This window comes from Catharus ustulatus, chromosome Z (genome assembly GCF_009819885.2).
Source record: "Catharus ustulatus isolate bCatUst1 chromosome Z, bCatUst1.pri.v2, whole genome shotgun sequence".
In the NCBI taxonomy this organism is placed as follows: domain Eukaryota; kingdom Metazoa; phylum Chordata; class Aves; order Passeriformes; family Turdidae; genus Catharus; species Catharus ustulatus.
The window spans coordinates 25,589,074-25,602,627 of NC_046262.2; the positions used below are offsets into that span (position 1 = coordinate 25,589,074).

A 13,554-nucleotide genomic window follows, 5' to 3' on the forward strand; every position below is an offset into this window, starting at 1 on the left:
CAAAGCACCCCCCCCAAGGCTACACCCAAAATGAACAATGGGTCACAAGTTTTCACATTTTTATAAGCTTGGTCCCTTTGCATTTTGGGAGTTAATCTTCTAATTACAGCTTCAGGTAATTAAGTCATTCACCCCAAGTTTGCTCTCCCCCTAAACTCACTTTTGTGTACATTTCTCAGGGCTGAGATGGTAAAGTGTACTTGATTCCCAGGCCTAGAGAGGAATTGTTTTGTCTGACCAGAATGGGAACACAGTAGCTAACTCTCTATATGAAGTTTAGAATCGTACACTAAAGAATTGCAGGGTTACAAATGCATGAAAAATACAAAAGCTAAAATCCTAAGGCATCAGTGAGAGCATACGATACAGGGCTTATGCTGGCTTTGTGCTTATTATGCCTGCTCTATGTCAGCAGCAGTATGAGAGACAGTCATGGAACTGACCGTTCATGCAGAATTAATCTCTCAGTGTTTTTAACAATCCGAACCACAGAGCAAGTCTATAGCAAACCAGCACTTTATATCAAACTGACTTTATTTTCCTTACCTTGCCACTACGAGTCTTAAAACTGTTTAGCTTGCTATCAAACTGTGACAACAGCTAAAGTGGAGAAAAATTTTCAGACTCCCATACAACAAAGTAATAAACAAGTAATAAATAAATAAATAAATAAACAAAAAAAAATTGGATGCTTCCAATATTTAATGTAGTATCTTTTAATTCTGGAAACACTGGATAGAAATAAAAATATCTGGAATGCTTTCATCAGAAAGGAGAGGACAATAGGCAGAAGAAATAGAAATAAATTTTAACCCCAGTGCTAAAACATGCATTAATGTTCTTGCTTGTCTATCATTGAAAATAACATTCAGTGTTTTGCTGTCAGGGACACAACAACTTATGTTCATGCATAAAGTAATACAGAGGAATTAAAAAGCTTAACAATGAGCTGTTAACATAGGTCAGGAAATTTCTGGAATAAGAAAATTAACATCCCTTCTGACACGCAACTGCTGACTAAAAGAAAAGGAGTAATCTCTTTCAGTTGACTTGATTTAAAATATACAAATCAGACTAGTTATTATTCTCATGTCCTATGTAATGTCAGGGCTCTACTGTTGCAGACACTACACAAAATCATGTAAGCAGAAAGTCCTTGCCCATAAAAATCTCAATTTAAGAACTGAGAGAAAAAAAAATATACCAGTGGAACAAAAATTATCTGCCTGCTGATGGACACCCTTTGATGCACCCATTCTTTTCTTTCATATTTTTTAAAATAGGTCCCATTCTTTTAGATACATTTTTTCAGTCTCATTCTGGCAGCAAGCCTGCATCCAGAAGCCAGCCTGTGCATACTCTTTTGTGCATCCACATGCAGGCTTCCCATGATGAGGCTCCCAGAGCAGACAGAAACAAATTACTCCAGTCAGAGCTGGATCAGGCCAACACTGCTCTGTACATTAGCAAAGGCATGCTGAAAGGCCAACACACATTTACACTTTAAACCACATTTCTATTTTGTGTTTTGAAGTCTAGGTAAGGCAGTCATCTCAGCCTCACTGAATATACAGACAGCCCCAGAATTACAGCCAGGCCCATTGCAAGAGCAGGGAACGTGAAAGCACAGAATGGACAAGACAGGCCAGAAATCATCTTCTTTCCACAAAGGGTTTGAAGAAACCAAATACCTGGCAAGAGCAGCAAATAAAAAAGCTGTATCCAACCATGGAAAATTATCCCTTTGCACCCCTCTTCGAACACCAGCTACAGCATGGAGGAACTTGGAAGGCAAACAGCCTGGCAAGGGAGACAATCACCTCCTCACAACCAATACGCAACTCCCACTGCCACTTCCCACTGAAATCATGCAAAAGCATGTTGGAATAGTGTTTGGCACCTTGTAGACCCAGCTCAGGCAAAGACCATCACTTATCCAAAGTCTGAGAGTCCCCAGGCCCTCAGACACTGTGGCTGCAAGCAGCCTGGTGCCACATCCTACTCTCTGCCCTTCCCAACCCAGGCAGAGACACCCCCCAAAACCTCCCTGCAGCAATACTTCCAGACATCAGTATCAAGCACATCTCTCTCCTTGGTACCTGTGTTTCACCCAGGAAGGTGTAACAGTGTCAGAAACAAAACTGACCCCAAGTAAAAACACCGGAACACAGACACATTAAGAGGGAGACTTTGTGTAACAGAACACAAGAGAAGTTAATTAAGCTTAGACCTTGAGGACTTTTAGCTAGCTCCAGTGGTTGTACACAGGAGCATGTGATACCTTAGGAATATACATTTTGAGAATAGTAAGCACCTTGCACAAGAACAAGTGGAAGTTTTCATTTCCAGGAAATCTTGAGTCTCAAAGCGAGGAGCCCGTGTTTCTGCCTCTTCACAGAGAATTTGCATCCGAAATTTCCTTTGGAAAGACAGACACATAACCTTCAGCACCATCTCCTGGGGAAATGAGGTTCCTTTGGTGTCTCCATGAAAATGCTGGGGATATACTCTGTGCCTCAACATTTCTTTATTTATCTCTCCTGTTCTCATGGGAAACATTCGTAAGACTTCCAGCAGAGAATAATTTACAAACTTCTGAGAACACTTATTTAGTGCTCTCATGAGCTCACTACTTCCACAGTATGGCAGCAAGGTATTTTTCTGCCAGTGTCAAGGACCAAAGTTGGTAATCAATAGCATTTCTTTAAAACAAACAAAAAACAGTTACCTACCATTAAATAAGAAGCAAAGATTTTCCATGAGGGAGATTTCTTTCTCCACACTAAAAACTAGGAACAACTGGAAAAATGGGAGGAACAACTGCTATACATTAAAGTCTCTACTACCTGAAGAGTGCTTCATCAAATATTTTGCTTTTATCTTCCATCTTTCATGAATAGTCTTTCTTCCATCTACAATAGACCAGTGTCTGCCTGAAGATAATGAGGTCTTATTGTACATATTGTCTTTAGTCCACAATGAAATGAAAAACTCAGCTTGCTGCTCTTCTTAAAGAGAGAATTGGCTAAATATAATTTTATTTGTATCAGTTTTAAAAAGAATAATTTAGGAGGGCAAAATCCACTTACATTCAAGTTCTATACCTAAATGATGCATTATTAGCATTGAAAAAAGAGACATCTATGAACCGTCATTGTATCCTTGGCTAGTCAATCCTGAAAACTAGATTGGCTTATAAAGAGTAATTTTATAGAGTGATTATTTGTTGTCTAGAAGTCAGAAACAAGCTCCTCAAACTAAATGAGGAAATGTCCGTCAAATATTTGTTTTTCTATTTCATTACCATTTATTTTTTAAATCATGGCATTGATGTGTGTTGTAATTACATTTTAATGCTGCTGCCACCAAAATTAAATACAGAAGAAATAACACATTTTCAAAAAGGCATAATTGCATGGAGTACTCTTAAATGATATTTCACAAAAAATTATATTAAATCACCAGGGTCTTTGAGCTTTTGGAAAGCATTCCCTCTATGTAACAAAATAGAACAGCCAACAAGATTATACATACCATTTTAGGTTTGCCAAGAAATTCAGTCCTGCTGAAGTGGCAGTTTGAAGTAGCCACACTGTATGGACACATCTTCCAGCTGTTTCATCAGCTGCTCACATACAGTGAGTCAACAAACCACCCTGTACATAATCTTTGAAAATGTGTATTACAAGCACAAGACTGCAGTTACTGTCAGATAATCTGACATGAAATACAATCCTCTCAAAACAGGCGTTCTTACAACGAAGAAGGGGATAAAATCCAGTGGATATAGATGTGATACCCATTACACAGTATGAAAAACATCCTAATTTTGAACCCAGCCTACAGCAGATTCCTCCCTCCCTCAATGAATAAAAGCTATGTTTTCATAGAGGCTGGAATGAAGGGACTACTTCCTACCTTTTGATCTCTTCCACTTTTCTTGTGGAAAATAATGTGTTGGAACTATATGCTGACATCTTTGAACTTGCATGTGAACTGTGTGCAATTGCCACAACATGGTATTCTGCAGTTCCACTGTGGCCCTTTAGGGACTGGAATACATCAGAGAAATATCTAAATTCAAGTGCAAGTGCAAGTATTTGTCATGTTCCCTCAGTTTTCCAGAGATGTTTTCTCTATCCCTGTTTATGGCACATGAAAGTAGCGCTTAGGCGATGGAAACGGAATTTAGACAAGCTCAGCTAGTCAGAGAACTGCTTAATGAAAACTGACTAAGGAACTGAATAATCAGAAAGGGCTTTCATGTTTAATTTAAAAGTTGATTTGATTGTGTTTTCCAATGAAGTCACGCAAATACAGCATAAGCTGTTGGAAGGAATTTCCAGAACTGATGAAATAATTGGATCTAACTAATAGAAGATAACTGTCCTGACACAAGGACTTTTTCAGGATGGACAGAACTCTTTGATTTTCCCAAACACACTACAAAGGCACTCAGATTAAGAACAATACTGTGATGGGTAAGATCATGAAGCTACAACACTTTCAGGCACCAACTCATTAGATTAACTACATCAACCTCAAATGATCAGTTTAAGATTTCTCCAAGTTTCACATGGGGGTTGAAAGAAAACTTTCCATCTTTCTCACACACACACACAGAAATAGATACAGGAGACTGTTAAAAATTGCTACAATCCCAGGTTCTGGGAAACTCAGCCCAGGTGCTCCCACTGCAAGTCCATGGTAGTCCACATTTCTCCACTAACCTCAGGCATGTTAGGACAATGGGGACCCAGAAGAAAGACACCACCTCCATCTGCTGCCCCCACAGGAAAATTAGTTGATGACAACCCATACTAATGTCACTGGGCTTCTAACAAGTTTGGAGCCCTCTCTGGGACTTATCCACCTGGGTTGGTGAGAAGCTGAAGACCACAATTGGAAAATTACCAAAGCACAGGATCAGAAACAGCTAAGCTCAGATCTGGTATGGACTCTCAGTTGTGAAAAGCTTAGGGTGAACATTCTCAACTAAAATCAATTCTCCCATCCACCACCCTACAAGTGATTGATATACTCCTGAAACCTCCCCTGGTAAGTCCCTTGATCATAAGAGATCTATCATTATTAGCCTCCAAATGCACAGTTTTGCACTATTCTTTCCACTTTTACAGGCATAGATAATAGGTGGAAAAATTCAGTCTTCTCACATAATTACTGAATTCTTCTCAGTACTAACCAGCATCTTCCAAAACCATGATGTCAACAAATTTACATGTATTTTGCAAGTCCATATCCAATTCACAGGACTGTAATCAAAATACTAAAGTAGCCCTAAGTACGACTCTTAAGGACTATCACTTGTAATATCTTTCTCTCTACCCTAACAGTTCTTACAGTAGCCATATATCTTTATCTCTTTATATTAACTTTCACCTTCTTTACCTTCCTTAAGAATTTCCTGTGGCCACAGTATCAAATGTTTCATTTTCAACAACCTGAATTAAAAACACTGCACTGCCCTTTGCAAAGTGGTCAGTTACCTTATTACGGGAAGATACCAGATCAGTCAGATCAGGTATCACCATGTCCCCAATTACTTTTCATGCAAAAATTTGTTTTTACAGCTTACACCACACAATAAACGTCACATGTGAGCAGGCCTCAAAAATATTTTTCTCCTGATGCCTTTGAAGATACTGCATCTAATTTTTGCAAGCCTGAGGTTTCAACTCTGAAGCTGACAAATACAATGAAAAATCATGCTGGTGCATTACCAATCATATATATTCCTTCAATACTCCAGGGTACAGATTATTTGTATTTCTCCATTTCTATCCCCATCTCATGACAATAAACAGATAATTGTTTTGTTTCTGTCTCTGTTCCATCTTTTACCACCCTTTTGAAAATCATTCAGTGTTCTCCCATTTTCCCCCAGGCATCATCCATGCACCCCTGCTACCCTCATTGCAAACCAGAATGGATATAAAAAAACACAATTATGGGTTTTAAATAGTAACTACCAGCGTTCCCGGGTTTTAATACTCACAATCACCTTCCCTTGAAGGCACAAAATAAATTAAGCTTTTCTAATGTGTGTCCTCTCTCATGTTACTGCTTGTTTTTTATTTTGGACTTCATCTATTTTAAGCAATTGTTTCAGGTTTTGCAGGAAAAAAAATCCATTTGGTCACAAATTTCAACTTATTTTTTTATATAACACGAAATTTCCTGCTTTGTGCAAACTGAGAGAACAGTAGTTTGGAATTTTGTAAGCAAAAAACCAAAAAACTTGGAAAGCAAATGAGAGGTGTCTCTTCACAGTGACTAAAGCTGCTTTTGAAAATTGCAATTGAGAATACTGAAGTAGAAGAGAATAACGACCACAAAGGGGAAATAATTCAAAACTTCCTTCAGAGAGCTGAGTTGCACTACTGAAAACTATCACCTCCACACATGCTTCATCAGACAGCAACACTCAACAGCTTCCAGTCTCAGAAAAAAAGAATGGTTTTTCATTTCATTCACCCTGCTTTTGAATGAGTTGTTACCCGAAAGAAAGCAACTCTCCAGGCAGAAGCCTAGTGTTGCAGGACTTACATAAAGAGGTACTTCAGAGCAGCTTAACTCCATTGTCACAGCATCTACAAACAGAATAAACCAGTGGCATTATTACACACCCATCATGAGGCATTGATATAATGTGTAATTCATGTCCGTAAACTAGGTCAACATCTTCCAGAATGGGGAGAGTGGGGGGCAGGAAGGATATTAAGCTTATCAGCTATCCAAATCTCCCCAGAATGAGAAAGCACTGGCGTAATGATGCCTATGCAAGGCTGGAGGAGGGATGGCTGGTATTAGTTAACATGTCGCATGCATTTCAGATAACAGAAACAGTGAACAAAACAGGTCAGGCTGAGCCCAGCTGCTGAGGCACTCCTAGCTGCAGCCAATTAAGTAGTAGGAATTTCAGCATTTATCTCTGGAAGTAAAAAAATTGAACTTGAACTACATTGTAACAATTTTCACTCTCAGCCAATATCCCAAGCGTCTGATTGATTTTTTTCAGCATCTTCACCGAAGTCATCCCCAGGGCAGTTTGCCTTAACTACCATATACAGGAAACTACAGAGACAAGTCATCACCAGAACCAATACAATGACAGTCATCACAGCAACTCTGATTTCCATAATTATATTTCAGAGTCACTATATCCTCAAAATTCACAGTCTAAAAGTAGTATTCTTTCAAATGAGAAAAGCATACCAGAAGCAACATCTTTACAGTAGCAAGGTGGGCTCAACAACTATGCACAAGTCTTCTCCAGCTTGCTCAAAACAGGCTACAAAAAAAGGGTCTGTTTTAAGACAGGGCTCCCAGCGCAGATGTAGCCTTGTTTTTACAGCTGAACACTTTCCAAGAACAACACAGTCGTGCAGTTCACTGCATGTTGATGCATAGTACAGCCTGGTATGAGTCCGACAGAATTTGACATGTTCCCTGCCTACAAATGCAGAAACTAAATGCATGGCTTCAATTTAAACCAAAAATGACCCACCCACCATCTGCAGATATAGTCCTTTTAAACCACAAATTTGTTATTCCTCATCTCCTGTTAGCCATCAATTAAGTAAATTCACAAGTCTATACATTCCTGCGGCTCTAAAACAAGGCAAAATCCTTTACAAAATCACAGGTTGCAACAGTTCAGCCAAAAAAAATACAAACCTTTTGTACTGTAAGAAAAAGATATCAAGGTGAACACTAGTCCAGTCAGCCTATTCAGCAGAGAAATTCAGACAGAGGGGTTTCTTATTTTCTGTGTGGGAAGGAGGTATCCTCCAGCTTATCTCACTTCAACAGACAAAGCTCTGCAGTTTCCAGCAACAGGGTCCCAAACGCAGCCTTAAGAGCAGCAGCAGGGGAAGCACAGCCCTGTCTATACAGAAGAAAGGGTTACAAGAGAAGTTAAGAAACAGTAACATTCATTCCACAAGAAGTAGTTTAAGGTAGAGCCTTTCACAAGTGTTAATTGACAGAATAGATGACACAAGTCAATACCTATCCCAGACCCCACAATTACTGTTGCTCTTCTGAAGTGAGCATAACCTCATGATTGTCTGAATCAAGAGAAACATCAGTCAGCCATCTGACACCATTGCTCTATTCCAATGTATAAAACCCCTCTACCTACAGTGGTTCTCAATTTTTAAAGGAAAACATCCAAACTAAAGTCCTCCATCTCCACTGCAAGAAAATATGAGCACATTCAAATCATTATGCCATGCCAAGAGAGTAAGAACTACTCTTGGATGTTTTCAACGAATTATTATCCTGACCTCCAAAGCCTCAAAAGATGTATCTCAGCATCATCCTCCTCTGCAAGGATGGCATAAGCAGGTACCCAGTCTAGTCTACCTATTCTACTGAAAGTGTGAGCTAGAAAACATTACTTAGTTCTTCCTGTGGGGAATAAAAATTGCATCACCAATACAACAAACTCCTTTAGTATTGGCAAATACAAACACAACTCACTGGAAAGGTGGCACCATCCTGGTTTCACTGCACCCTGTGCTTTCATCACACTGTGGGATCCACTGGGAGCCTGAGCAATTGGAAATACTAAGTACCTAACTCAACATGAATCCTGAGTGGATGAATAAGCCCATCAGAACCAACCAAGGTTTTTCATACATTTCAGAACCATTCTGAAAGATTATCAGTACTTTCCCTGCGTATTGGCTGGACAAACCGGCTTGTAATGGTGTTTGCTGGATACAAAGGAATACCTAATGGTACTTGCTGCTTTTTGTAGAAGAATCGATAAATGTCAACACACAGCACCAAGAGGCTTCTTCTTGCTTTTCTCACAGTCTGAATAGTGCTGCTTGTTTAGAAAAAAAATTCACGCAAATAGCTCACGTCTTTCCTCTGTCTGGGGCATACAGTAACTCAGCCTGGCTGCTGGAAGTGGCTGGGAGAGGCAGGAAGAAGAGGATGCACGTAGGGAGGAAATACTCAGTTCTGGCTAGAGCACAGTGCTTGTGCAGCCTCCATTTCAGATCGAGGGACTGAAAGAGACACCATCACAGGCAGCTTACTACTGACTACTCACCTCCTCTGTACAGCAAATAAATGCCCACATCCACAAAAAAACAAGGGCCCCCAGTGCACACAGGGTGCCACACAGACAAATCCTCACCAGTGCTAACGTGGAGTCCTACCCCACACAACAAGGGAAGAGTCAAGCTCCCAATATCATGAATGCACGTAATTCCACAGAGCAACACCTGATCCCTTCCTCTGACATCTGTGCCTCTGACACAGAAACCAGCACAACGGGCACCTCACAATAAATGGGTCTGGTTTCAGGCATTGCCCACACTGCCAATGACAGCAGCAGCAGAATTCATCTATACGCACAAAGAAAAACCTTTTCAGCATCCAGTTTAGCAGCTAATTTAATGGAATCATTATATTGTAACGTGGTGCAAACTGGAAAGGCTTGCAGCAGGGGTTTCAGTCAAGCAGAGGTAAATATACAAAAAATAACAAAAAATCTTGACCATCATTTTAGTAAGTAAACATTTTTTTAATCTATGATATGTTCTTAAACCTAGTGACAAATGCTATTGCCACTCCCTAACCAGCTCAAGCTAGTAAGATGAACAGCAACATGCAACTTTGTTTTACCAAAGATACAAGACATTCCAGCACAGAGTTAGGATATATAATTTTAATATTCTTCACCCAGTATTTTATTTACTGGTTGTCAGTTATGGGAATGTCATATATTCAAATTTTTTCAACATTACAAATGTTACCAATTTACAGCATGGGTTCCCCAATAATCATGGTATAAGGACCACAATAAAAAAATAAACCCATGGAAAATAAAACATCCTTTATTGACTTAACTGCATTATAAGATGTCAGTTACAAACATTTTTACTCTGTACACACCAAGAAATTTGGTAAGGGGCAGCATTATTTATGTATCAGCAGAAAGGCATTTCTACCAGTTGACAAGGTGACCCTGCAGCCAACACCGTGACTACTATTGGCTGTCCCAGCACTTACTGTCTATCATCAGCATTCTCCTAAACAAAGAAGGGCACTTCCTGATCCTAGAGCAACCCAGCTCACAACCAGCAACTTGACTCTCTTCTATTCCCTGTAAATAAAGCATATCACTGTGAAAGACAGAGACAGAGAAGGTGAAGAAAGGACTCTGGCTTTGATGCTGCTCTGCAATCCAGCAGTCACTTGTACAAACTTCACTGATCTTTGTGCTCTGTGGTTGCTCCAGCAAGCCTCCATGGCATTAAGCTGCATCAGATCAGAGTTTGTGCAAAAAACTGTGCCTTGCAGACAGATGCAAAGTGTGAGCAGTTGTATAAAACATTAATTTCATACTCCCATATATCAATTCAAAGGTAACAAAACATAAGTCTTTGCCTTTGCTCTGTTTGCTTCATTCTCCTTTCAGAATGCAAACCCACACCTCTGTGCCACAGACCTGCTGCTTTTTAACAGTGAAGGAACTGACTGAATGTCAAAAATATCATACTGTAAATAAACCCTCAATGATGCTGCACAGGTGCCTTGGAATTCAGTTCTTCCTTTTTAATTACACTTCTTTTTGGTAATGGTCACACTGAAACTCGTACCTATAAAACACTGAGAGCTGGTCTTACTACCACCATATCAAGACAGGCACATTAAATCTCCATTTGTGGTCAACCACAACAACAATAAAGCAAGGATGCATTCCACCCAGAAGCCACTGGAAGGCAGGCAGGAATCCCCAGAGCATCATTTGTTATGCCTTAAAATCCAAAATGTTTGTCTTAGTAAAAATCTCTTAGAAGTCTAGCAGCACGTGCAAATCAAGAGGTCTTCTACTGAGCTCTCTTCTGCTTGTTGACTGCATAACTAACCACTACCACCGTTTTATTATTTTTGACCATGTAAATAGTCAAATATATATATAATATTATATTTCCCAGATCTTAATATTCTTCAAAACCTGTGAGATTTCAATGTGGTGCTCAAGACAAACAAATCAGTGTCCATCAATAACACTCATCCCACAGCTCCTACTACAAAAGGACAGCAACAGAACTAAAATGTGCTTCTGAATTTATAGATTCCATCTGAGTTACATTATATCAGTACACTGAAAGCTCATTCACAGCTTCCCCAGTGCCAGGAACTACACTCCACAGCCACCACGTCAAATGTGGTACAGAACATTCTTGTAAGTACAGATCTTTTTTCTGGACTTTACTAAAAGACCTTGGACAAAATAAATGAAAAGGAAAAGATTAGCAAGCTGAAAATACATGTGTAATAAATACTACATTCCCAAAGTCAGAGATTTAACTTTACAGCCAAGGTTTTTGACAGGACCTTTCATTTTCCCACTAGAGTCTCCTGAACATTTAGAACATTGGGGGATAGGGAGGGGACAAAGCAGAAGCCTCAGCTCACAGCTTCACAAGCACATTCATTTACTGTCTTCTAACACCATTCAAACTGAGAGGTGAAATAAACCTTTGCCTATCACATTTATCATGAAGCAGTTTGCCCTAGTGTTGATTACTTCACCAGACATTAGCTGCTCTTGTAGGCAACTGAACAGAAGAAATGCAGCTAACCACCTTTTAAAATATCAGTCTTTTCAATAATTTGAGACAAACGGAAGCTTAAATCTTATTTTTAAAAAATCACCTCATTTAGGGCTACTGAAATACCAAAATACATCCAAATTAATTTGTTAAAAGCACAACCAATTCATGATCTTGAGAAGGGAATTTAAGAGTCTCCAAAAAAAGGATCACACTTAATTCTCCTTTGAAGAACAGTCTTGGGTTTTAAAAAAGAGAAAAAACTCTAGGAAAAAACACCTCCTCTTTTAATTATGAAATTTTTATTGGTTTTTGCATTTACTACTCCCTAGTTTGGGCATTGTGAAGCCATGTGACCAGAGCAACAGCAAACCCTTCAAAGAGTTCATGCAGCACAGTCTAATGCTTCATGTTTAATGACAAGATAGCAAAGAAATGGACTAGAAGCTTTTGGTTCTACAAATGCATTCAAATGGTAGCACACCAATGCTATCTTGTGACACTTGGACATCCCTCAGGCTCGGCCATCCACCAAACTGCTGTAATTAACAAAGCAAGAGGATATTCCGTGTATTTAATGGTACTTTTGCAACTGGTATTCCGCCTTCAGGGACAGGTAGAACTGTGCAACAAACTCTACACTAGGATCTAGAAAAAAATTTTTATACTAAAACTGATTAAATATATTTATAATAATCAAAGCAGCAGTTTCCATTGAGAAGAGCAGCTATTCTACCTTATAGTCTTCTTTTAAATATTAATGTAATTTGGTGGTATCTGCTTGTCTTAATGATGCTAAGCCTGAAAGACACAACTCAACTAGTTGGTAGGAAAATCTGTAAGTTTTTGAAAATTCTGTAAATCATTGGCATAAATGTCTAATTTGCAAGTTAACTGAGAAAGCCAGATGCGTTGCCTATTATGAAGTTACACATACACTATCACTTTGTTTGTTTCAGTCTATATTCAAACACCATTGTGGAAAAATAAAAGCAAGTAAGCAGTCTAATATTTCCACCAGATGTTTTCCTGTCCTACCGAGTTCACAGAATACAGTAAAATCATTATTTATGTGGAAAAATGCTTCTTAGTAAAATGCCCGCTGATATCCTATTTCCACAATGTCCTGTAAAGAGCAAATCACTTCTGTAAAATAAAATATCTGGTAGGTTTTCCGTCACATCTGTGTGCCTTATAAGATTTATAAGAAGAACTTCATCCATTTTTGTGTAGGATCAGATACAGAGGCAGGACTTAAGTCCATAAAAATGAAGAATGATTTTAAAGCCTGGCACATCTCTAAGTTGTGCACAGCAGTGCCCCGACAAAACACTACCAAGAACTGCATTGAAAGGTGTTTCTCAGAATTTCACCATTAGAAAAGATTTCACTGCCTTTATATTTTTGGCTAGTAAAAAACTGAAGAGTAACGAAGTTAAAAACTTTTGGTCTGTATGAGAAAGGCAAGTACCTTTATGATCAAGACCGAATACCTTGTGCCCGCTGGGAAAAAAACTGGTGGGAAAAAAATATTGGTTTTTATGGCAAAACCATGAACTTTAAAAAGGAAAACAAACAACAACATACATTTAAAAACCACAGCAAAACCAAAACAAAGCCCTGCTCAAATCCCTCTCCGCCTTTTGGGCTCTGAAGGCGAATGACAGCGCGTGCAAAGGCTTTGCGCAGACCCCAGCGGAGCCCGCCCGGGCGCATCGCGCACGGCAGCACCGGGACGCGGTCCCAGCCGACGGAGCATCGCCGCCGCTGCCTGGAGCTCGGGGAAGGCTCGGACAACCCAGCGCCCCCCGCCCGGGGCCCCGGGGCTGCGGCCAGCAGGTGCCGCGGGCCGCGCTCGCCTCCGCGGGCAGCGCCAGCCTTACCTACGCGTGGTGTCCCGGGCCGGGCTCCGCCGCCGCCTCCGGGCAGGGAGGGAGGGAGGACGGAGGGAGGG

The 13,554-nt window shown here is 39.9% G+C and overlaps 1 protein-coding gene across 5 annotated transcripts in view; it reads right to left on the minus strand.

Moving 5' to 3' along the window:
* The window catches only part of ARHGEF28 (Rho guanine nucleotide exchange factor 28), a 129,754-nt gene extending 116,200 nt beyond the window's left edge, over positions 1 to 13,554 (minus strand). The window contains exons 1-4 of one of the 5 annotated variants that reach the window (XM_033085286.2): positions 13,484 to 13,542; positions 7,699 to 7,909; positions 6,568 to 6,611; positions 2,315 to 2,419 (exon numbers count right to left, since the gene is read on the minus strand). Coding sequence is in view for 2 of the 5 variants with exons in the window: in XM_033085282.2 (XP_032941173.1) it covers positions 6,568 to 6,600 (33 nt within the window). In the remaining 3 variants the exon portion in view is untranslated. Of the gene's footprint in view, positions 1 to 2,314; positions 2,420 to 6,567; positions 6,612 to 7,698; positions 7,910 to 13,483 lie in introns of all 5 variants that reach the window. The other 4 variants (XM_033085282.2, XM_033085283.2, XM_033085287.2 and 1 more) reach the window with 4 other exon arrangements.